Source organism: Girardinichthys multiradiatus, chromosome 17 (genome assembly GCF_021462225.1).
Source record: "Girardinichthys multiradiatus isolate DD_20200921_A chromosome 17, DD_fGirMul_XY1, whole genome shotgun sequence".
Taxonomy (NCBI): Eukaryota; Metazoa; Chordata; class Actinopteri; order Cyprinodontiformes; family Goodeidae; genus Girardinichthys; species Girardinichthys multiradiatus.
In genome coordinates, this window is record NC_061809.1 from 15,051,671 (window position 1) to 15,075,483 (window position 23,813).

At 38.0% G+C, this 23,813-nt stretch overlaps 1 protein-coding gene across 5 annotated transcripts in view; it reads left to right on the forward strand.

The window, feature by feature from the left end:
• The window catches only part of grm8a (glutamate receptor, metabotropic 8a), a 391,012-nt gene that overhangs the window by 275,647 nt on the left and 91,552 nt on the right, over positions 1-23,813 (forward strand). For all 5 annotated transcript variants that reach the window (XM_047390124.1, XM_047390126.1, XM_047390125.1 and 2 more), the window contains exon 7: positions 10,899-11,102. In XM_047390124.1, the coding sequence (XP_047246080.1) occupies positions 10,899-11,102 (204 nt within the window). The remainder of the gene's footprint in view (positions 1-10,898; positions 11,103-23,813) is intronic.

Below are 23,813 nucleotides of genomic sequence, written 5' to 3' on the forward strand. Positions count from 1 at the left end.
ACCACAAATGTGGTTATTTAGGAATGGTCAAAAACATAGTCCTTAGGAGTTTATAAACATAGTCCTCAACATTGTGAAAAGCCTTTCACAATGAGTTGAATCAGTTATAGCTATAATGCGTGGGCCGATATCATATTAAACCCTTTGAATTATGAATGGGATGTCATTCAAGTTCATGTGCACGTGAAATGAGATGAGGGAATACTTTATGCAGCATTATTATGGCCAACAGCGTATGAAAAACCAAAATTTATGTTCATCAAAAAATTAAGAATATACCATAGCAGATTTAGCCTTTCAATGCACAATAATTGTATTTCTGTTTAAAGATGTAAATCATTATTGGCATGTTAGATGTTTTTAATCACTGAAGAAATTAAATAATAATAATGGAAATAAATTCAGTTTAAACATCATCAATTATTGTAAACCGCTATAAATATTTGTTTAGCATCAAGGGTTGTTAATATAACACTTTCATTAAAAAGTGTTAGTCTTCAATTTATAGTTTGGTTAAATAGTTTTGAACCAGCTATCCCACAGAAACATTGTATTGCCTCCTGGTGAAACATTCAGATACCATATTCAATGTTAAGACTGAATTCTGCAAAGACTAAATGTTTGCACCAATTACAGGAAAGAGATACATTTAAGTACACTTGTACAAATGAACTCTCACTCAGACTTGACTTGCAGCATTATATCGACATAGCCCCTGGCAGCTTCAGTGCTCTCTTGTCAAATTAAGTTCAGCCTCTGTCTTATGTTCATTTCCTATTCTCCTCTATTGATTGTTCATTTCTGTCTTAGCAGATTTGCCTTGCAACTAGCTCTGAACCAGAACAGGAATGGAAATAAAGTGATGTGAGGGCTTGTATGAGGTAATGGCTCAAAAGGAAAATACACTTCATGGAATAACAAAAATGTTTTTGGATTGTAACAACAATAAATTGTAAATGTAGTTTGAGTTTTGTGTGTTGGAGCAGTGTGTCCTCATCTTGTCATCTTCAGAATTTCCTTCAAAAAACTTTGGTAAATGGAGAAACACTGATACATTTTCAGTTGCATGCAAATGAGGGTAACAGCTATCAAACAGAACCTGGACATATTTTGAAAAGTAATTACTCCCTAAACATAATCACATGTTGTGCTGCTCTTAGCAGCATTTGCAATTACTACCAACTGCATTTTTACATATCTTTAGATGGATTTTGGACCATTCTTCTTTTGCTAAACTGTTTTAATTCAGCCACATTGAAGAGGTTTAGAGCATTAACTGTGCCACAGCATCTTAATCATGATCTGAACTTTGACTAGGCCACTTAACCTTAATTTCGATTTTTTTCAGCCATCCAAAGGTAGGCTTGCTGGTGTGCTTTTAATGAATCACTGTACTGCTGCATAACCTACATGTGCTTGAACTTAAGGTCAGATATTCTCCTTCATGATTTTGTTCTAGAGAACAAAATCTATGTTCTCATCAATTGCGACAAGTTTTCCAGTTCTTAAAGTAACAAAGCAGCCCAACATCATCAAAATACTACCACATTTGACTGTTGGTATGATGTTTTTTTTCTCAACTGATGTGTAAGATTTGTGCCTGGTATAAAAATTTGCAGACCCAAATTTACTTTTTTTTTAACTTATTTTTGGTCAGCAGTTGTTTAGGCGTAAAACGTCCCCATGCCTTAACCTTAACTGAGGTAATTGAGCCCTACAGTGCTTTCAGTACTGTAGGGCTCAATTTCATTGTTCTTCAGGGTTCTTTTTGGACCTTCTGGATGAATTCTTGCTGCACTCCTGAAATAGGCTGGCCACACCTGGAAACATTTACTACTGTTCCATGTTTTCTTCATTTGAGGATATTAGCTCTCTCTATGGATTACTGGAGCCTTTTAAATGGCTTTGGGTCATGATGTGTTGCATTGTGAGATATTTTGGCCTGCTTCATGTTGTGGCAGACCAGTTCTATTGAATTGTCATGTCTAGGTGTGGCTAGTTAACCAAATGTATCCACGTGTAGTTTATCTTTGACATTAAATTTTGTTCAATTATCTAATATATTTAGGTGTGATAAAAAGGCAAAAATATAAGACACCTTGAAGTGAACAAAAATGTTTTCACAGGAATATATGTTAAAAGTTTTCTTTGGGTTTTTATAAACATGCAATATATGAGCGACTCGGCAAACAAAGAAAACAAACCTGAAGTTTAGAAAATCTAGACTTATTTTCAGGAAAGGTGAATGAGAAGACTGGATATCCATCCCAAATTGAGTTTTAATTAAGGAGCATGTTTAAATCATTAGTCTGTCTGTCATCTTTGGGCCCATAAATCACTATGTGTGAAATATGTTTGAGGCACTGGTTCATGAAGCTATCAATCAAAGCACTTAGGCATTCAGCAGTCTTACATTAGTCTTACCTCACCGCCTTAATGTGTTGGTTTGTGTTTGTCTTAAATACAACACTGGCTTTGCTTTCAAGGTCGTAAAGCATGTTATTTTTTTCTTTTTTATTGGTTTTACTGGCATCAATGTGATAGTGGAGCTTTCTGTTAAATGAGCCAGACGGTATGAGCCAAGTTTTCCAGGTGTGCAAGTGTTGCTTATATGCATCAGTGGAGCAAGAATAAAGATGTAGTCTTTGGAAATGAAACCTATTGGGATTTTAATAAACTATGGATAAAACAGCGCTTTAATCTTTATACTTTTCATGGACTAAGTAATTTATATTTACTTGTTGGCTGCATTGGTAGACAAACCATGGGGTTTTGCTTTCTAACACATTCTAAGTAGCTTTGGTGCTAAAGTTTTTAAAACGGTGAGAGCAAAGTTGAAATTTAACATATCAATAATGTTGAATAGAACACCATTGCTGGGGTGTTTAAAGAAAAAGAAAAGTAGGGAGGAATAAATGGAAGTACTACTTTATGGTAAAAGCATCTAGTATACTTTTAAAGGTAAAGATGCTAATAAAATATTGTTAACTGTAGCACTGTCAAAGAAAAGGTCAGACATAAAGATAACAAAACTAAAACCAAGTATCCTCTTGTTTTTATTTTTCAAGCTAGGATTGGCATTACAGCACAACTAGCTGCAAGAAGAAGTTAGAAAAGTAGCAGTTTAAACATTTACGAATAAATAATTTGTTAGATGCATTTTCCATGTGACAACCATTTTGACAGATATATATTGTAGTGAGTTTGTCAGGTAGTTTTCGACAGGAGAGTTTGTTGGCAGCATTGATTAAATATTGGGGAATAACAGTCACTGTATGACTCAACATAAGGTTCTTACAAGAAGATAGCCTTTGAGAAAAATACCATAGCTTTACAGGATCATCGTATTTATGAATTACAAGTTTATGGATCTAAAGGTTTGCAGAAAAAAAGTTAAACATTTGTGGGGGTTGTGTGTGTGCGTTTGTGTGTGTGTCTGCCCATAGTGTCTTCCCACTTGCCTTGGAGGTTTATAAGGAATAAGCTTACCTTTTATGCAGTTACCTGTTACAACATTGTAGCTTAAAGATCAGCTTTTTTTCCAGCCAGCAGAGTAGTATATCTGCTTGTAAGTACTGGATATTTATAGTGTGACGATAAGAAAAAATACTTTGGGTCTGTCAACTTGTTCAGCCAAAGGAATCTAGCAGATTATACAGCAGAGGAAGTGCAGGACCAGTGGTTGATGCCGTGTATTCTAACTTGCCCTTAAACAGTATGTATAGACTCACAAGCCTCTCTATTAGAAACACCTTGCCGTTCTCAGGTTTGACTCCCTTTTGCCATCAAAACTGCCTTCATAGCATAGATTCAATAAGGTGTCCAAAACAGTTTTCAAGCATTTTGATGCATTTTTATATGATAGCATTATGCAGCTTTCGGCTGCATGTCCATGGTGCTAATGGCTCTGGTTACTGCTGTGCCCATTGGAGTACAATGAATTTATTATGAGATGTTTTGAGCCTTGTGTGATATGGTGCATTATCCTGCTAGAAGTAACCATTAGAAGATGGGTATGCTGTGACTAAAAACAGGAATGGACATCATCAGCAACAACAAAATTCAGGAAGGCTGTGTAGTTTAAATGTTCAATTTGTTAATAAAGGCCCCAAATTTGCTCTTCATTTCCAACTCTTTTGCTTTTACCTCTAGTCATTTTGATGTTCTTATCAGAGAGTTATAGACCTAGCACCTCTGCAGCAGTGCTGAAGTGCTGATTTAAAAGAGTAAATTACTTAAAAAAGGAAATTGTTAGGCATTTTGAGAGCTCTTTTGAAGAGCTGTTTCAAAAGGCAATGTAAATGTTGAAAATTATGTTAAAATATCCATTTGAAGTCATTGGTCCTGAATGTTTCAAAGCTACTAATGTATTTATTTACCAGCAGATGTCAAGATGGACAGACAGTTATCTCAATTTCAAAGAGAAGTTTAATCTAGAAATTATGTTTATAGCAAGGTTTCTCGATGCCTGCGGCTTTTCTCCAAAATCTGCAATAGTTTTGTACATATCTAGAAATGAATCGCTGCACCCGGCTTCCCTTCCATTGCAACGAGAACAAATAATCAACCACGAAGTGTTTAAAATGTCTTGCAGGCAGATATGGAGATGATTGCAGCTCGTGCAGCTTCTGATTTGCACAACTTTTATGAGACATGAAAGCTACTTTTCATCTCTTCTGCTGCTTCTTGGAGTTTCCAGCTGATTTTTTTTTTTGTAGAGCAAATCCTCTCTTACTCAGCAAGCAACCAGCCAAGCTGCCTGTGGTCTCTGATGTCATTAACAGAAAGCTGAAAGGCTGAATTTCATTTAGCAGCTGCTGGCTAAAAAATGTATTGGAGTGTAACGGATAAGAGACACGGTGCATATAAACACATGTTTTTATCTTAACCTTCATTTATGTTCACATTTTTATCAGGTTTCTTAAAGCTGTCTTTTGTTTTGTTTTTTCCTTTTCACCTGCACACAGAATGTGCAGTGGCAAAAGTAATGTGTGTAATTGATGCTCTCACAGAGTGCTGACAGTGCTCTTAAAGATCAAACAAAAGCCGGATTGAAGTGAACTCCTCACACTCACCCAAACATGCAGCTTTGCTCCAGTTTCAGCACCTGATGCAACCCAGAGAAATGCAGACAGTAGTGTTTCCCCAGCTAGCACAACTCATAGGAGTAACAGTCGTTTAGCTGTCTCGAAGTGGGATTGCATTTTCTTGCGATATGCTGATTAATGATGCATCATGTCATTTCACATCTCATAAGAACTGCAGAAAGAGATTCTCATTATTACATGACAGTTTGATCTATGTCTCAAAGTACAATACTTTGTTCAGATACTCGTCTGAATGGAAATATGCACAAAGTCTGAACAGAAACAATAGAGAGTACACATCAGAGAAAAGATGCCTCTAGCTTTAAAAAGAAGTTGGTTTATATAATGAGGTTACAAATCTGATCAGAAAACAGACTGGATTCAAAATCCTGTAGCAAAATACCTCTTTGTTTTACCACCTATGATTTACGGGGTTATACTTACAGTTGATGTTTAATTCAAGTTGCTGTTGCTGAACCGGTTCAAGCAAATGGCATGAACTGTACTTGGTTTTAACTACATACCATTTTTTAAATAAATGATCCTGTAAATGTAGTGGGTTTATCTCGTGGTGCATTTATTAGGGATGTCCTGAAAAAAAAAAAAATAGCACCTGATGCCAATCCAAGTTTCCATACTTATTTATGACTTAAGTGTCCATTCAGTTAATATTTTTTTCCCCAACTGTATTTGAAAATTGTTTCATACTAAGCATTTATGTACTGACCACTGTATATTATTAAGAGGGGTTAAGCTACCCCACATACAAGTTTTTGGTACTAAACTGTATTTTGAAATCATCAGTACCATAATGACACATAACAAAAATGTGTGTTATCAAGAAAAAACTCATTAATCAGTGTCTTGTGTCTATTCATTTATGTCCAATTAGCTTAATTAGATGGATAATTATGGCAGAACATTAGACAAACATCACCACAGTCTTTGGTTTGATAGTGAGAACTAATTTCATCCTGGTCTAGACTGAGAAATTGATTGATTCCCATGATGCTTTTATTCATGTTTCCACTGTCTTGATTTAATTTTAGTGTGAGCCCGAGTGGCAGAGTTGCACTACATTACAATTAAGTAGTTTTACTAATTTCAGCATCTGAAATACAAGTTAAACTCTCCACTGATGTGTTGAGAGCTATGTACAGGGTACACATACTTTTACACATACCAAAATTACTGATACAGGTGTATGAACCTGCAAATAACTTTATGTAAAAGCTGATTTGTGATAAAGAATGAAGGGAATAGTAAATATAAAAAGCACTCACACACAAAACCAAAAACATTTTAAACCTCGTCGTCTAGAAGGATTTCCTGCAAATGGCAAGTTTTGTTTTGTTTGTTTTTTTACAACTCCCAACTTGAATGATGTATATATCCATCAAGCTGAAGCCCTGTCATTACTTGAACTGATGAGAAGGTAGACACTAGTAACAGCTCAGAAGGTTTCGGATCATGATGTCCTCCAGGCAAGAAATGAATATGGGGAGTTTACCAATTGATACCTACTTCATGCTAAGTAGGGAAGAAATGTGACATTTGGCCTGTTGGAGAGACTCACAACGAGAAAAGAAATTGAGAACTGACTCTGTGCCTTGGAGTGATTGGCTTATACTCATACAGTGTAGAATCAACATTGAATACTTGAGTAAACTTAAGTGCCCTAATCAGCATGCCCAACTATGTGGTGTGCTCAGTGAGGCATGGCAACAGGACCTTATTGGGTTTGTTGAACAACAGTACTTTTACCATCTTGGAAGGACACAGCTTTAGATCATTTTAAATGAAGTTAACTTAAGCAAATAAAGTCCTAAGTGGTTTAGTAAACATATTAAGTCATTGTTGATGAAGAGATGGAAATCATTACATCAGCACTGGATATTTTACGCTGACTGAAATAAAGGAAAGCACATTAAGGTATGAGGACAAAGAAACTAAATGTCCTACAGATAACAAATAAGTGTTCTGGATTAGTTCTGTCCCCTCTCTCGCTGCTGAAAAAAAGGATTAGATTTTTTTTTATGTTTTGGGAAAGATCAGCAACCTCTGAATGTCTGTCTCTCTCGCTCCTTTTGTTAGAGTATTTGTCTTGTCACTGTTATTCCATATTCTCTCCAGGTGTTGACTGTCTTCAGTTATTTGTAATCTGTCGGTAACCTTTAGCTCTAGGTAAAGTTTGCATATCAAAAAATCCAGCCAGTTAACAGATGGGCTCTGCTTCAGGTTCATCAGCATCAATGGACTGAATGCTTACATTAAGTCAGCATGCTTAGACCAAGTACTAGTTTGAGGTAAACCCTATCAGATTTGTTTCTGCATTGACTTGAAATTTAAAGAACATATGTCTCATTGAATGTTGGTATTCTTTTTTAAAGCAGAACAATTTGACACTTTTACAGGGTGTTTACACTTTTGATTACAAATTATTCTTAATTTCATTTTAAAGCATAATCCTGTGGATCAACCTTAAAAATTCTCATCTTATGTGCTGCCTGAAAGCAACTGGTTTAGTCAATATAGTCCATTACAATGGGTCTAAATAGGTATGACAAGCTGAAATACTTTGGTTAGGCTGGGCACCTCTATGTGCTAGAGTGCAAACAGGCATGAGAAATATAGTGCCACTGAGGGAAAAATTGTTTTCTCTGTCCTGCTGTGCAGAATCAAATCAGAACACAGGAAAAAAAAACAAAATACTGTCAGAGATGTTATACCTGTCAAAGTGTTCTAGTTTGTCCTACATGCTCCTACGCACACTTAAAATATATTTCATTCCCGACACATGCAGCCCTGCCTCCCAGGGACACTTAGGACTTACGTCTTTTCGGTGCTTCCTCACATCAGTGCTGTCACGAACAAACACAAATATGGCCGCGAATACCAAACACCAGACTGCTGCTGCCTATAAAAATGGATTGGATTTCATCTTCAGGACCTCATTAATTCCTTATAGGTGCTCATATTGATTTCAAGGTGCCTCTGGTCCTGTTAATTCAGTTCTGCCCAGATAGGTTTGGATTTAGTCCGTGTCGCCCAAAGGTAGCTGCATCTCATAAGAAAGGAGTGAACATGAGCAAGATAACCACAGTAGAAGAAAGAACAATATGGAGGTGAATATAAAGAGAGAACCTGAGAGCAAGATAACCATAAAACCATCACAACAAAGACTCTAACTTCTGTTTTAATTTTCTAAAATAGTTTAATTAAACTCAGTTATATTTATTTGCTGCCATTTCACAATAAATGTAATCTTAAGGGACTTTACAAGACAAATAGATCTTCTTCAGATCTTCATATCCAGAAAAAATATAATCTAATCAATCCAAAACACTCCAGTCACATCTTCAGATGCTCTCCTCTAAACATGACAACTTGCCTTGTCTGAGGTTGGAAGCAGAAAATTAAGTCATCCAGGCATTTATGGCTCCAATGCATTCTTTGGGTCTTATTAACCAATTGGATTCATCAGGCGTTATGCATACATGTAGCTGAGTATCCCAATGATGTTACCAAGTAAGAACATACTTAAAGAGGCCGTGGAGCTAAAACAAGATATTCACATACACTTTAACATTGTCTGACAAAATCAGAAGCCTCTGATAAGTTGCTATTGATAAGTTGACAACATTTCTTGAATACCAATTCCAGATGTCTAAAGGTTCCATGTTTGTCTGTTAAAACAATTTTATGTATAGTCTAAACACCATTTGAATGTTTCCCAAAGATGACTGTTTTGCTGCAAAATATGCATATCCACCAAATAACAAATCAAAAATACCTTGTGATGATGCTAGTTGAAGCTGGTACGAATGTGTAATTCTCCACGGTGAAACAAGTCCTGTACTGGCATTTGCTGAAAGGCCACGCAGAGAGGTTGAATCCTTTATGCCAAAAGCAACAAAAAAGCCACATTACAGTTTGCAAATACACTCAAAGCTTAACTATTTTTGTTTGGAATGAAAAAGGGGAAAGATTGCAAGGCTGAGAACATCATCCAAACTATGAAGCAAAGGGGTGGCAGCAACATGTAAGTTCTTTGCTGCAGGAACGACTGGTGCGCTATGCAAAATAGATGTCATAAGGGGGAAACCTGTGGAAATATTGAAGCTATATTTCAATACATCAGTCAGGTAGTTAATGTTTGGGTTAAAATGGCTGTTCCAAATGGACAATGACCCAAATCAGTTACAACACATCTTAAGGACAACACAAAAAATGTTATACAGTGGCCATCACAAATCTGTGATCGCACTTCCCTAGAAAACCTTAAAGCTGAAAAGGTGTGGCAAGGTGGCTGCACATACCTTTTAAAAGGCAGTTCTTCCAAATACTGTGGAAATCCATGTAAACTTGTGAACTGACCCTGGTGCTGTTTCCTTGTAAAAGAATATTGTAATGACCTGTATTGAATGAAGCACAGAGATCCAACATGAGAAAGCATAGACTCAAGTCCATTCACTGAGATCATGAGAATATCAAGGGTGGCTTTAGTCACTGACCAGTGCTGTTTCTGTGCTATGATGACCCCTGAAACTTTATAAAAAGCTCATTACAGTGCTCACATAATTGATTTACATTTTTTTTTTTTCAAGAATTTTAGATGAGAAAAAAGGTTAATACAGGTCTGCTTTAGATTAGGACATCCATATCAAGAGCATTTTTATAAAGTAAACCTTAAATGTAGTAAATGAATGTTTCACTCTGTTACTTATTTTTATGTTAACACATCAAAGAGGTTTTATTTTCACTCTGCTCTTCTAGTTTACTTATTATGCTAAGCAGCACATAAATCCCTCTCAATAAATCACAACTGGAAGGTTATTTTAAATTTGTTTGTTTGTGTGTGTGTGTTCCTGTCTTGGCATCACAGTGAGAACCATTTTCCCGATTTCACCATCAAATTGAGGACTGTTTGTACCAAAGTGAGGACATTTTGCTGTTCCTCACGACCTATTTTGCTAACGGTTAGGTTTAGGACTAAGGTGTGAATTGACTTTAAGTTAAGGTTAGGGTTAGGCATGCACTGGTAATAGTTAGGTTTAGGGTTATTGTCTGGGTTAGGGCATAGAAAGGGTTGAAAATGACTGAAAATCAATGGATGTCAATGGGAGTCAACAGATGGTCCTCACTACATATAGCAAAACAAGAGTGTGTGTGTGTGTACACAAGTGTGACTGAGCATATGTGAAATGCAAGTGTGCACACCGGCAAGAAAACCAAATGCAAATATGCAAATGTTCATTAGAGGCAAATAAACCCAAAGGTTACTCTTCAGTAATTAATTAGGCTGCTGCCAGAAGATAGGCTTATGCAGTGTCATAGTATGAACCCTTGCTTGTGGCAAGTAGCTGTGCAACCTGAGCCAGAGTATTAGTGTTTTAGTCTCCTCCAGGCATCTTCTGACCATTCACTCATACACCGAAATGCCATTATCAGTAGTTCAGATGATGTTAAGAAGGAACATGTTGTTCTTTCTCCTCTAACTTTGCTACCAGGGTGTGAATGGACTGAGAGGAGTTATTTGTCATCATCAGTCTGAGTGCCCTGCTGCCTGTCTCCTGGTCAACCTATCTTAAACATTTTCATCTCCCTTTCTATCTTTACTCCTCCAAACTGTTTTCACCTAACCCATCCTTTTATTTTTGTCTTGTTCTAGTTTTATTTTTTGCATCCATTTCCTTCACTTTTTCTGAGGCAAACTCTGCTGGGATGTCCATCTTGAATGTTGTTACAGGCGCGGAAATAAAATAAGGATGAATATTTAACTTTAAACTAAAATCTCTTCATTTTTCACAGGTTTAGAAAAAGTGGGCAGGGACTCCAGCTATGAGCAAGAAGGGAAGGTTCAGTTTGTGATGGACGCCGTCTACGCAATGGCACACGCTCTGCATCGCATGCACCGGGAGCTCTGCTACGGGTACCCAGGCCTCTGCCCACGCATGGCTAACAACATTGATGGGAAGGAGCTGCTCAGCCATATCCGTGCAGTCAAATTCAATGGTGAGTTCAGCTCTTGGGTTTTGATCCAACACCCCAGCTACATTGCTCCAGATATTTTCTTGTTCTTGACAACATTTGCCTGTACAGTCTGTTGGATTCCAGTCAAACACACAGTAATACCTATGCTCCAACAAAAGGTGGCAATACATTAATTTCCAAAGCATAATCTTTAGTATGACTTAGAATTGCATTGGTAAAGATTTTCTTGGCCTTTTTTTTTTTTTTTTGGCCTTTCATTTGTATCAAAAATATAAAGTGAAACAAATTCACTTCTGCTGCCTGGAGGATGTCAATAAAGTAGATACTGCCTTTCCAATATGAGAGACCCTCACACATCTCTTGAAACACACACACATGCGTGAACACACGTGTGTGTGTATATGTGTATATATATATATAAATCCTTATAAGAACAAGGCTTAAAAGTGCTATTGATTTGTGTTTTTGAAAACAAAGCAATTAAACAATTTTTAAAAGTTTATTTTTTTCCAGTGTTTATTTATGGAGACATTGCATTTTAATTAACTTTATGTTTAATTAGGTTTTCTTGTTTTCAATTTTAACTTGATATATTATAACACCATAATCCTACTTTAATTTTCCTAATCTGCATATTAACACGTTGTGTTGCATTCCTCAAAATTTATTTACATTAGTTTTTCTTTTTTTGACCATGTCGATTATGTCAATTTACAGCGCCTGGTCCTTTTTTTCCCCACTGTGTCTCTCTGAACTGTTGACTTATTTTAAGTGGATGAAAAACATTTGCTCATTTCCAAGTGCTATCAGACTCCTCATTTGAATACACTCTTATTAATCTCTTTTTCCCTCGATGCACCTGTACCTCCTTTTCATTTCCTGTGTTCCTCTTCTTGGCACTGCTTGGTGTATACATAAAATATGATGAGTTGGAGAGCAAGAAAGCAGGCAGGAAAGGTTGTTGTATTGTGTGGATTACAGGATAATATTCTGATTTAGAGGCAAGATTAAGACTGCTGGAATATGTTGGTGTGGGAATGTACGTGTGTCTATGTTTGTTGCTACACTGGCTATCTGTGGGTCAGAAAGTGATTCACCAGCAGACACTGAATGCTCTTTCATATTCCAGCAGCAGGTTTATACTCAAGTGTGTTTTTTTGTTATTGCTGGCCTGAAGGAAAGAGAAATCATCCCATAAACACAAGGTCGGAGACATAATACCAAGATGAATCTCTGAACTTTCAATCACTGAAAGCTTAAAGCTTACAAACTTTTCTGAAAGTGATCCAAGAGGGTACATGCTAAATTAAACTGTACTAAAATCATTCGAGGATCATAGTTTGATGGTGCCTTCTGAGTTAAGGTTCTGACTACGTTGATAAACTACAGAGATTTTTCAGATGACTGCAATAAATATCCAACCATGGGAAAAACTAAGTGTACCGGATTTAAAACCTACTTACCTTAGGTAAGTAGCAGCCAGTTTCTGTTCACTAAATTCAATCGATGAACTTCTTATTAGCAAGAGTGATTACTAGCATAAAGGCAAAAGTTTTAGCAGTTTTCTGCTCTGCAGCATTAAGATGTGTGTTAACACAACACAAAGATATAAAGACATCAGCAATGATGTTGGAGAAGCAACTGCAATCACTCTTGAGTCTGAGAAGGTCTATCAGGCCATTTCCAAACAAGTGGAACTCCATCATTCTGCATTGAAAAAGATTGTTCACAAGTTCATAACATTTGTGACAGGCTGTGGCAAAACCAGGAACAAGTCTACCCGGGGTCATTTTGAGCTATTCATAGATCCTGAAAGAGTGGAGTCTAAGCTTTCCAATGATGTCAAACTTGTTGTGTTGACACTCTCCAAAGTACTTTAAGGAGAAAACAGGCTTCAAAGTTTTGTTAGAATCACCCTGGAAGTTAACAAAAGCTGTTAATTTGAATAACTTTGAATAGCTTGCTGCAAAACCTCCCCCAACAATGTTTGTCAACAGAAGCTCAATGCAACTTACGAAACTGTCATTGAACTTGCAGCACTTTGTAAAGATAATTTACAGCACTGCATTACAGTATTTGTCTGAATTTAACAAACATCTTTCAACTGTCCAAAAAATTACAACAATTTATTTCTGCATGTTATTTGTGTCTGCAAATTGCTTCATGACTGACACTTGGTCTGAATTTTAACATGTTGATGCATTGTTATTCCTGCTCTTTTAAATTGCTCTTCTTGTTTTTTAAAGGCACTTTTCAAATAGTGTTTTATGGGGCATTTTAAAACACAAATAAATCCAACCAGTCTTCCAGGTTGCAGCAATCAATCACTCAATAGGTGGGACAATAAGACAGCAATTTGGGGCTGGTGATCAATGTTTGTGTCTGATCAGAATAAAGGTATGAATAGAGCTATGGGCCAATAGTTTCCAAATATTTCTCTCAACTTTTAATATTTGACTGGTCAGGTTTACGGGAACTTGTCCGCCTCGCTGAAAATACATGACTTATTTTCAATATGATACATCATAGTATTTTTTTTTTTTTTAAACGTCAAACTCACCCCATAAAGAACTAAAAAGGTATTCCTGCAGTCTTCAATGCCTCCAATCAAATAAGTTGTCCTGGTGTGTTTTCGTTGGTGTCTTCGTGGATGTTGTCATCGCTGAAGTTTCTACTGTACGCCGTTTGCTTCAAGATGTCAGATGATTCTCATGTCCTGCCACTCCCTTTCTGCTGCTAAAGAATCAATCTGCATGTTGTACATGAGCTCTGGAGATAGTTTGCGGGTACAGGACTGTGTCCCAAGTGAAGAATTCTCCTTTCTTCTTCCGTAGCATTTACAGTCAGTTACGGATCTTCTCTGTTTCGCTGTCTCTGTCTTCTTCAAATGTTGTGATGGCAATAGCTTCTGATATCGTTCTCGATTACGTTCTAGCTCCTCTGCCACCAGTCCAAAGCGTTCTTCATCATCCTCATCTTGGGTTAATGTCAGCTGGAAATTAGGAATGTTCTCCAAAGTTATGCAGTCGCTATCATCAATTTCGTCTGATTCAGAATCTGAAGAGAGTCCAGTGTCAGCATTGGTTCTGATGAACATCTACTCCCACAGCGAAGCACTGTACCAGCTGCGGTTCAGTTCTTGGCGATGTGTTGAGCTTGGTCTGTCTTGAAGAAACACATTCTTTTTCAAATAGCATGTGCTTTGAGTAGCTATGTGCTTACATCAAGCACGCAGCTTATTGGCTGTCACACCTCTCCTCTCAATTTCACAGGCAGAAGACTTGCAATCCAGTGTATCGGACTGCAGCAGGGGCAGATCATCACATGCTCAGTTACCGCGATAGCATTTTAAAGTTCTCTGTTTGAAGAATTGTGTACAAATTTTACAATACAAAATACTTCCCACATCCAAACGGTTCTTATGAACCTTTCAATTAGGCTTGAATAAAGTTTTATCTCTGTTTATTAACAAGCTCTAATGTCTTGCTGTCTCTCCACTGTGCAGTACTATTCTAGCCCCCCGTCTGTTTTGCTAACTGCTACCGTTATCTGCTGGGTGGCCCAAAATTGTGACGAATGCGATGGAAAGTGCTGTCAAAGTCACATCTAATGCGCCTTGGTCGTTCCCACTGGAGTCACATTCCAAAAGATCAGATTTGGGCTTGTGTTGTAGCAACAAGACCAGGATGCCTTCCAATTGATGGACAATAAACTAATCTGTATATTAAAGACTTATAGATTCAAATCTGGAGCCATTTGTCATGCAGCTAAAATAGGGCTAAAGTTTGAGTTGAAACAGGACAAAAATCTGGGTGGGTGAAAGAACAACTCAGTGTTGTAATGGCCCAGTCAGAGTCTAGACCTCAGTCTGGGCTTTGAGTCTAAAAAATTGTGGTGCATAAAGAAACAGCTTTAAACTTCAATTGACTGAATCAACCTTCTCCAGAAGAGTGAGCAAACATGTATCTCACTGTGAGAGAATCAGAAAGTCATACATAAAATGAGTGATTTTAAGTCATTGCTGCTAAAGCTGCCTCTACACATTACTAAATTGTACACATTGAACTTTCTTTTTCCCATGACCGTCAGACAAATGTTTAATGTAAAAAAACCCTATGCAAAGGTCTTTCAATGCCTTCAAAACAAAATAAGTACAAACCCCATTATGACAATGTAAAAGAGGTTTGTGTGACATTGTTGCAAATTTATTATAAATGGAAAACTAAGAAATCACATTAACATAGGTATTCACAGCCTTTGCCATGAAACTCTAAGGTCCCACAGTTGACAGTGAATGTCAGAGCACAAACAAAAAGCATGAAGTCAGAGTAAGTGTCTGCAGACCTCCTGGACAGGATTGTTTTGAGGCACAAATCTGGGGAAGCATACATGAAAGCCACTCCCTAATAAAAGGAACATGGCAGCCCATCTGGAGTTTGCCAAAAGCCACCTGAAGGACTCTGACCATGAGAAACAAAATTATCTGGTCAGATGACAGAGATCAAACTCGTTGGTGTAAATGTCAGACATTATGTTTGGAGGAAAAAATGCACCAATCATCACCAGAGATCTGAAAATGGCTGTGCGTTGGATGCCTTTCGTCCAACCTGATGGAGCTTCACATGTACTGCAAAGAACAACAGGTGAAACTGCCTAAAGATAGGTGAACTAAGCTTGTGGCATCATATTCAAAAAGACTTAAGGCTGTAATAGCTGCCAAAGGTGGGTCAACAAAGTATTAAGCAAAAGTTGTGAATACTTATGTTAATGTGATTTCTTAGTTTTCTATTTGTAACAAATTTGCAACAATTTCAAATAAACTTTTTTTTCACATTGTAGTATATAGGGGTATTGTGTGTAGAATTTTGAGGAAAGATTAATTTGATACAATTTGGAATAAGGTCTTTACAGAAAAAGTTGAAGTTGCTCTCAATTCATGTCGGTTCATCTTTCAGTTAGCCACATGATGGAGCACAGTAAAGGAATGCGTCAATTTGTGGTTTTTTAGAATGCGGATTGCTCTCGAGCTGTATTTCGACCAAGCTAATCTAACTTGCAAATTCCAATTCAGCATAATATAAGAAAAATAGCACTGGACATAACTCGTCCAATTCACTGTGCTTTGTTTAGGCTCTGCACAGAATGTAGGTCACTTGTAAGTAAAAAGGTTATTGCAAAAAATTTGTAAAAATTGCAACATGCAGATAACCAAAGGGGATGTAAATGATAGGTTACAGCTGGTAACTTTTGCCTTGAATCTGCTAAAAGTCTTGGAATTTCTAGCTTTGTCACCAGTCTTTTGTTTGTGGGTTAGAAATTTTCTTTCCTAGTGATGCTGACTCATTGCAGTGTGACTAAAATCCATATGCGCTTGACAGATGTCTGTGCATTGAAAAGCAAATGAGATGAACAATATCAAATCTGACCCTAAACTCTTAGCAAACACAACCAAAAAAACCCTTCCAGCGTTTTGTGTGTGTTCAATAAATTAACCAAGCAGATACATATTTTGAAAAATAGAGAAGGAAATAGAGATTGTTTCACGGGATATTCTTTATTAAAGAGACTTCTTGATTCTACAGGTCTGACAGTAATCAGACATGAGTATGGCTTCTGAAATTGAAATATTCCCAGTTAGTTCATTATTTAACCTGAGGGATGAACTTCTCACAGTGCAAGGTTGGTTTCATAGCATTTTTTCTTTTAAATAAATAATTTGAAGACTGCTTTTTGTATTTACGCAGGTCATCATTGAAAAAAAATAATGTGTTCTAAAACACTAAAGCAAAATAGAAGGAATCTGTACGGGGTCAAATTTGTTTTCACAACACTTTAACTTTCCCTGCTCTCAGAGATGAAGTGAAAACTTTCCAAATCAGGGAGAGACTCAAAGTGGATCTACTGCTTCTGCACATTGTTGGGTGCCAAAAGACTTTGGAAGCCAACTGGCTCCAAGCTGAATTTGGGTTTTATGGCGTAAACAAGCAAAAGCAGTGTTTATGAAATTGCCTTCACAGCAAGAACACAAAATAATGTACTACGGGTTTAAGAAAACCTTTAATCTTTAACTTGGGGAAATTGATCAAAGATGCATGCTCTTGAAAACATCTTCCCGTTACATCTCATCAAAGATTTTTATATTCAACATCCTTTTGGTAGATAATAAATTGTCAATTGTTTATCAGTTCTGAGTGAAACCATTACACCTACATTGAAAGTAAGGTGAGATAAAAGAGCTGTAAGCTTTTGTCTTTAATGTAGATGGATGTGTGTGTGTTTTATCATTCAGAGAAAGTAATTGTGTTCACTGCCAGATAATAACTCCTGGGGAGACACAAGATGGACATTCCCAGTGGAAGCAGCTTGCACTAATTAGAGGGGCTTGACTTTGAGATGACGATCTCTACACGCAGCTGAGCAACCTTGGGGATACACAAAAATGAGGAGTGATTGTAATCATGAGAGGAAGGGACTAACTGGCTGGGGGTGACAAAGTTCATCTGTTCATAATGACCTTAGGGAGAAAGTGAGAGGACAATAGTTGGGACTGGCTTAGACTTTATGAACTTCACCTGTTTTTTTTTTTTGTTTTTTTTTTTCTTGGAGAGGGGACAAAGGAAGTAAATGTGACCGAAGAGTTTAGAGGGAATGGAGTTTACCAGAACACAGTGACCCTGCTAGATGATGAAGGCAAGAGTTTCATGAAAAATGATGAGGGAGTAATACAGGTGATAAGAGTGTGACTGAAAGTGGGTTTGGAAAACATGCAAGCTTGTTGGAAAGAAAATACTATCTTAACTAAACCCCCAATATAAGCAGCTTAATTGAATTTTAAACACCAAATTTCATGTTGCATATTGTCATTGAGCTCAAAATTTGTGAATACTTGAGTTTTCCCTCTTACTTGAATTTCTATAGCTTAAGAAAAGAAAAACAAATGTGCAAAAAGGAGTTTTGAATACATTTTTATTCATCCCAATGACTCAGTTTTTTTTCTCCAGTGAACAACTTAAGACAATGCACAATACAAAAATATGAAAATTAACATAACCCATTCAACTAATTAGCACATGTAGGGCAGTATACAAGTGTACAAGTGCACAGCCCTTGCAGATATATTTCTTGAACCTGCAGCACACAGTACAGGTCCTTCTCAAAATATTAGCATATTGTGATAAAGTTCATTATTTTCCATAATGTCATGATGAAAATTTAACATTCATATATTTTAGATTCATTGCACACTAACTGAAATATTTCAGGTCTTTTATTGTCTTAATACGGATGATTTTGGCATACAGCTCATGAAAACCCAAAATTCCTATCTCACAAAATTAGCATATCATTAAAAGGGTCTCTAAACGAGCTATGAACCTAATCATCTGAATCAACGAGTTAACTCTAAACACCTGCAAAAGATTCCTGAGGCCTTTAAAACTCCCAGCCTGGTTCATCACTCAAAACCCCAATCATGGGTAAGACTGCCGACCTGACTGCTGTCCAGAAGGCCACTATTGACACCCTCAAGAAAGAGGGTAAAACACAGAAAGACATTTCTGAACGAATAGGCTGTTCCCAGAGTGCTGTATCAAGGCACCTCAGTGGGAAGTCTGTGGGAAGGAAAAAGTGTGGCAGAAAACGCTGCACAACGAGAAGAGGTGACCGGACCCTGAGGAAGATTGTGGAGAAGGGCCGATTCCAGACCTTGGGGGACCTGCGGAAGCAGTGGACTGAGTCTGGAGTAGAAACCTCCAGAGCCACCATGCACAGGCGTGTGCAGGAAATGGGCTACAGGTGCCGCATTCCCCAGGTCAAGCCACTTTTGTACCAGAAACAGCGGCAGAAGCGCCTGACCTGGGCTACAGAGAAGCAGCACTGGACTGTTGCTCAGTTGTCCAAAGTACTTTTTTCGGATGAAAGCAAATTCTGCATGTCATTCGGAAATCAAGGTGCCAAAGTCTGGAGGAAGACTGGGGAGAAGGAAATGCCAAAAAACCAGAAGTCCAGTGTCAAGTACCCACAGTCAGTGATGGTCTGGGGTGCCGTGTCAGCTGCTGGTGTTGGTCCACTGTGTTTTATCAAGGGCAGGGTCAATGCAGCTAGCTATCAGGAGATTTTGGAGCACTTCATGCTTCCATCTGCTGAAAAGCTTTATGGAGATGAAGATTTCATTTTTCAGCACGACCTGGCACCTGCTCACAGTGCCAAAACCACTGGTAAATGGTTTACTGACCATGGTATCACTGTGCTCAATTGGCCTGCCAACTCTCCTGACCTGAACCTCATAGAGAATCTGTGGGATATTGTGAAGAGAACGTTGAGAGACTCAAGACCCAACACTCTGGATGAGCTAAAGGCCGCTATCGAAGCATCCTGGGCCTCCATAAGACCTCAGCAGTGCCACAGGCCAATTGCCACCATGCCACGCCGCATTGAAGCGGTCATTTCTGCAAAAGGATTCCCAACCAAGTATTGAGTGCATAACTGTACATGATTATTTGAAGGTTGATGTTTTTTGTATTAAAAACACTTTTCTTTTATTGGTCGGATGAAATATGCTAATTTTGTGAGATAGGAATTTTGGGTTTTCATGAGCTGTATGCCAAAATCATCCGTATTAAGACAATAAAATACCTGAAATATTTCAGTTAGTATGCAATGAATCTAAAATACAATGAATGTTAAATTTTCATCATGACATTATGGAAAATAATGAACTTTATCACAATATGCTAATATTTTGAGAAGGACCTGTATGTGTTTTACAGTCCTTCTTTTGAGGGCAGAACTAACATCTCTTCCTCTTACTTGCCCTAGCTGGGGAAGTGGCTGTGGTAGATGGATCCTCAGGTTGATCAGGAGCTCCTGCACTCTGAATAGCTTTCACAACTACTGCTGAGGGTTCTGTTAGGGGGACATGCTTCCTTCTTTCGAAGAGTGGAGTTACAAGTGCCTTTCCTAGCTGCTCCAGGAACAACCTCCTCTTGTTCGGCTTATGAGACATCCAGTTTGGGTTGATCTTTCTCCAAATCCAAAGTGTGCTCAGAACTACATTCTTGTTTTTCTTTGGGAGGTAGGAAACTAGAGTGGTGTTGGGCATGAAGGCAAACTTTGAGGAGAAGACCTCTCTCTCCTTTGACGCAAGCAGTGCAGGTGGGAGCTCAGGCTTATTCTTTCGAACTGTACCAACCATGGTGATCTTCCTCTTCAGGAGCTGCTGTCTGAGTTCATAAGAGGTGAAGAAATTGTCACATGTCACATTGTGACCCCTCAGTCCCTCTGTCACATCAAGCACAACTCCCATCTCCTGGTTCTTCTCTGGGAATCCACTGGTCGGCTTCCCAGTATAGACTTGCATTTTCCAAGCATATCTTGATTTGGCATCACAAGCCACCCATGACTTGATCCCATATTTTGCTGGCTTGCTGGGCATATACTGCCGGAAAGGACAACGACCTTTGGACAAAAGACATTAGCATCACAGAAAACAGTCAAAGAAATCAATAGTGAAAATCACTTTTATTACAAATATGAGAACAGATTACCTCTAAATGGAACTAGTTGTTCATCCACTGTTATGTCAGGCCCTGGATCGTAGAGGTAGGGCAGCCGCTCCACCCACTTGTCCCATACCTCTCTTATGGCTGCAAGTTTGTCTGTCACACGTCTTGACCCACGGTCATCAAATCGTAGCAGTCTTGAGTAGGTGTGAAAGACTTTGAGTGGCATTGTGGCTTGGAAAATTGGCCTTCCACTCTAAGCATCCCATATACTAGCTGCAGCCTCACTTTGGGACCTGTATACACCTGCTAAGATTAGCAGCCCTAAGTAGGCCTGCAGGTCAATCTCATCCATTTTTTTCCAGCGGTCTCATATCTTTTAATGCTATAATTGATCAATTTGTTATGACAATCTTCAGGATCCTTTTTAAAAATCAGTGCACATAGTCCACAGAGATCTCAAACTATTTAGAAGCACAGCAACAATTTTCTCTTAAATGAATCCAAACCTTTGCTAATTCTTTGTAATGTAACTCTATAATAATAACTACAATCCTGAGAGTTATTGTTATAATTCTCTTTTTGTTTGGCTCAATTTGATCGCAGCTGCATTGCAGAATTTCAGGTTAAATGCAAAGAAGTATTTTAATTAAATTAAATTCAAATTCAAAGATACTTTATTGATCCCCGAGGGGAAATTAGAAAAGTCGGCATTGACATTTTTATGGTATACCCAAACTAAACAAAACTGCAGTGTTTGACTTAATCAGAAATTAAGATAAGAAGCTTGTCTCCAAACTGGACTTTTTCCCACATAGTGTTTCAAAAAGAACAAACCTCATTTTCTTTAATTTGGGCTATTTAAATTTTGAGAGTTGGGGAGAACTTATTACTAGAACCCCTCTTTTACAATCCAAATGCTGATAAATGTTCCAATATTTTATCTCTTAGTAATCTGAAATTACCCTGTGTACCTTTCTACTCATATGTATTCTTTTAATCTTTAAACCCTAAGAAATCAAACAAGGAGACTGGAGTTTGAGCCGACCATCCTCTTTAGTGTTGAGAGCCTTTATTTCTTTTATTTTCCTAAAATGAAGGATTTTACTTGTCTTGATTCTGTTATAAAAATCCTAACATTGGTTCCAAAACTAAACTCTTCAACCCCAATCTGTGTTCCCCAGAGTAGAAATGTTGAGTATTATTGCATTTCAAAGCCACCAAATGACTGGAACTCATCATTGGCTTAGATCTACAGGTCCTTCTCAAAATATTAGCATATTGTGATAAAGTTCATTATTTTCCATAATGTCATGATGAAAATTTAACATTCATATATTTTAGATTCATTGCACACTAACTGAAATATTTCAGGTCTTTTATTGTCTTAATACGGAGGATTTTGGCATACAGCTCATGAAAACCCAAAATTCCTATCTCACAAAATTAGCATATTTCATCCGACCAATAAAAGAAAAGTGTTTTTAATACAAAAAACATCAACCTTCAAATAATCATGTACAGTTATGCACTCAGTACTTGGTCGGGAATCCTTTTGCAGAAATGACTGCTTCAATGCGGCGTGGCATGGAGGCAATCAGCCTGTGGCACTGCTGAGGTCTTATGGAGGCCCAGGATGCTTCGATAGCGACCTTTAGCTCATCCAGAGTGTTGGGTCTTGAGTCTCTCAACGTTCTCTTCACAATATCCCACAGATTCTCTATGGGGTTCAGGTCAGGAGAGTTGGCAGGCCAATTGAGTACAGTGATACCATGGTCAGTAAACCATTTACCAGTGGTTTTGGCACTGTGAGCAGGTGCCAGGTCGTGCTGAAAAATGAAATCTTCATCTCCTTAAAGCTTTTCAGCAGATGGAAGCATGAAGTGCTCCAAAATCTCCTGATAGCTAGCTGCATTGACCCTGCCCTTGATAAAACACAGTGGACCAACACCAGCAGCTGACACGGCACCCCAGACCATCACTGACTGTGGGTACTTGACACTGGACTTCTGGCATTTTGGCATTTCCTTCTCCCCAGTCTTCCTCCAGACTCTGGCACCTTGATTTCCGAATGACATGCAGAATTTGCTTTCATCCGAAAAAAGTACTTTGGACCACTGAGCAACAGTCCAGTGCTGCTTCTCTGTAGCCCAGGTCGGGCGCTTCTGCCGCTGTTTCTGGTTCAAAAGTGGCTTGACCTGGGGAATGCGGCACCTGTAGCCCATTTCCTGCACACGCCTGTGCACGGTGGCTCTGGATGTTTCTACTCCAGACTCAGTCCACTGCTTCCGCAGGTCCCCCGAGGATCTGGAATCGGCCCTTCTCCAAAATCTTCCTCAGGGTCCGGTCACCTCTTCTCATTGTGCAGCATTTTCTGCCACACTTTTTCCTTCCCACAGACTTCCCACTGAGGTGCCTTGATACAGCACTCTGGGAACACCCTATTCGTTCAGAAATTTCTTTCTGTGTTTTACCCTCTTGCTTGAGGGTGTCAATAGTGGCCTTCTGGACAGCAGTCAGGTCGGCAGTCTTACCCATGATTGGGGTTTTGAGTGATGAACCAGGCTGGGAGTTTTAAAGGCCTCAGGAATCTTTTGCAGGTGTTTAGAGTTAACTCGTTGATTCAGATGATTAGGTTCATAGCTCGTTTAGAGACCCTTTTAATGATATGCTAATTTTGTGAGATAGAAATTTTGGGTTTTCATGAGCTGTATGCCAAAATAATCTGTATTAAGACAATAAAAGACCTGAAATATTTCAGTTAGTGTGCAATGAATCTAAAATATATGAATGTTAAACTTTCATCATGACATTATGGAAAATAATGAACTTTATCACAATATGCTAATATTTTGAGAAGGACCTGTATTTTAATAGGTAATCGGTCTACCTTTAATTAAATATTATAATTTTATGGACCCAAAATCTATGGCTTACGGGCTTCAGGAGTCCAGGAACCACAAGTTGGGTACTACTGCATTGAACATTGGTGTTAACTTTCTGCAGAGATTGAAGGATTGGCTAAATATATTATTTCTGCTTGGACAATAATCAGATTTAAAATTATTAGTTCACAGCTCCTAATTTACCTCAGATCATATTTGCTCCTAACCCAGTTCATAAGAAGCTTCAGACAAACATTATGCTAAAAAGCCAAAAACAAAACAAAAATAAAGAAAAAGCATGCTTAAAAACTTGGTACTGTGGTGGAAAATAACTCCACGGTTCTGAA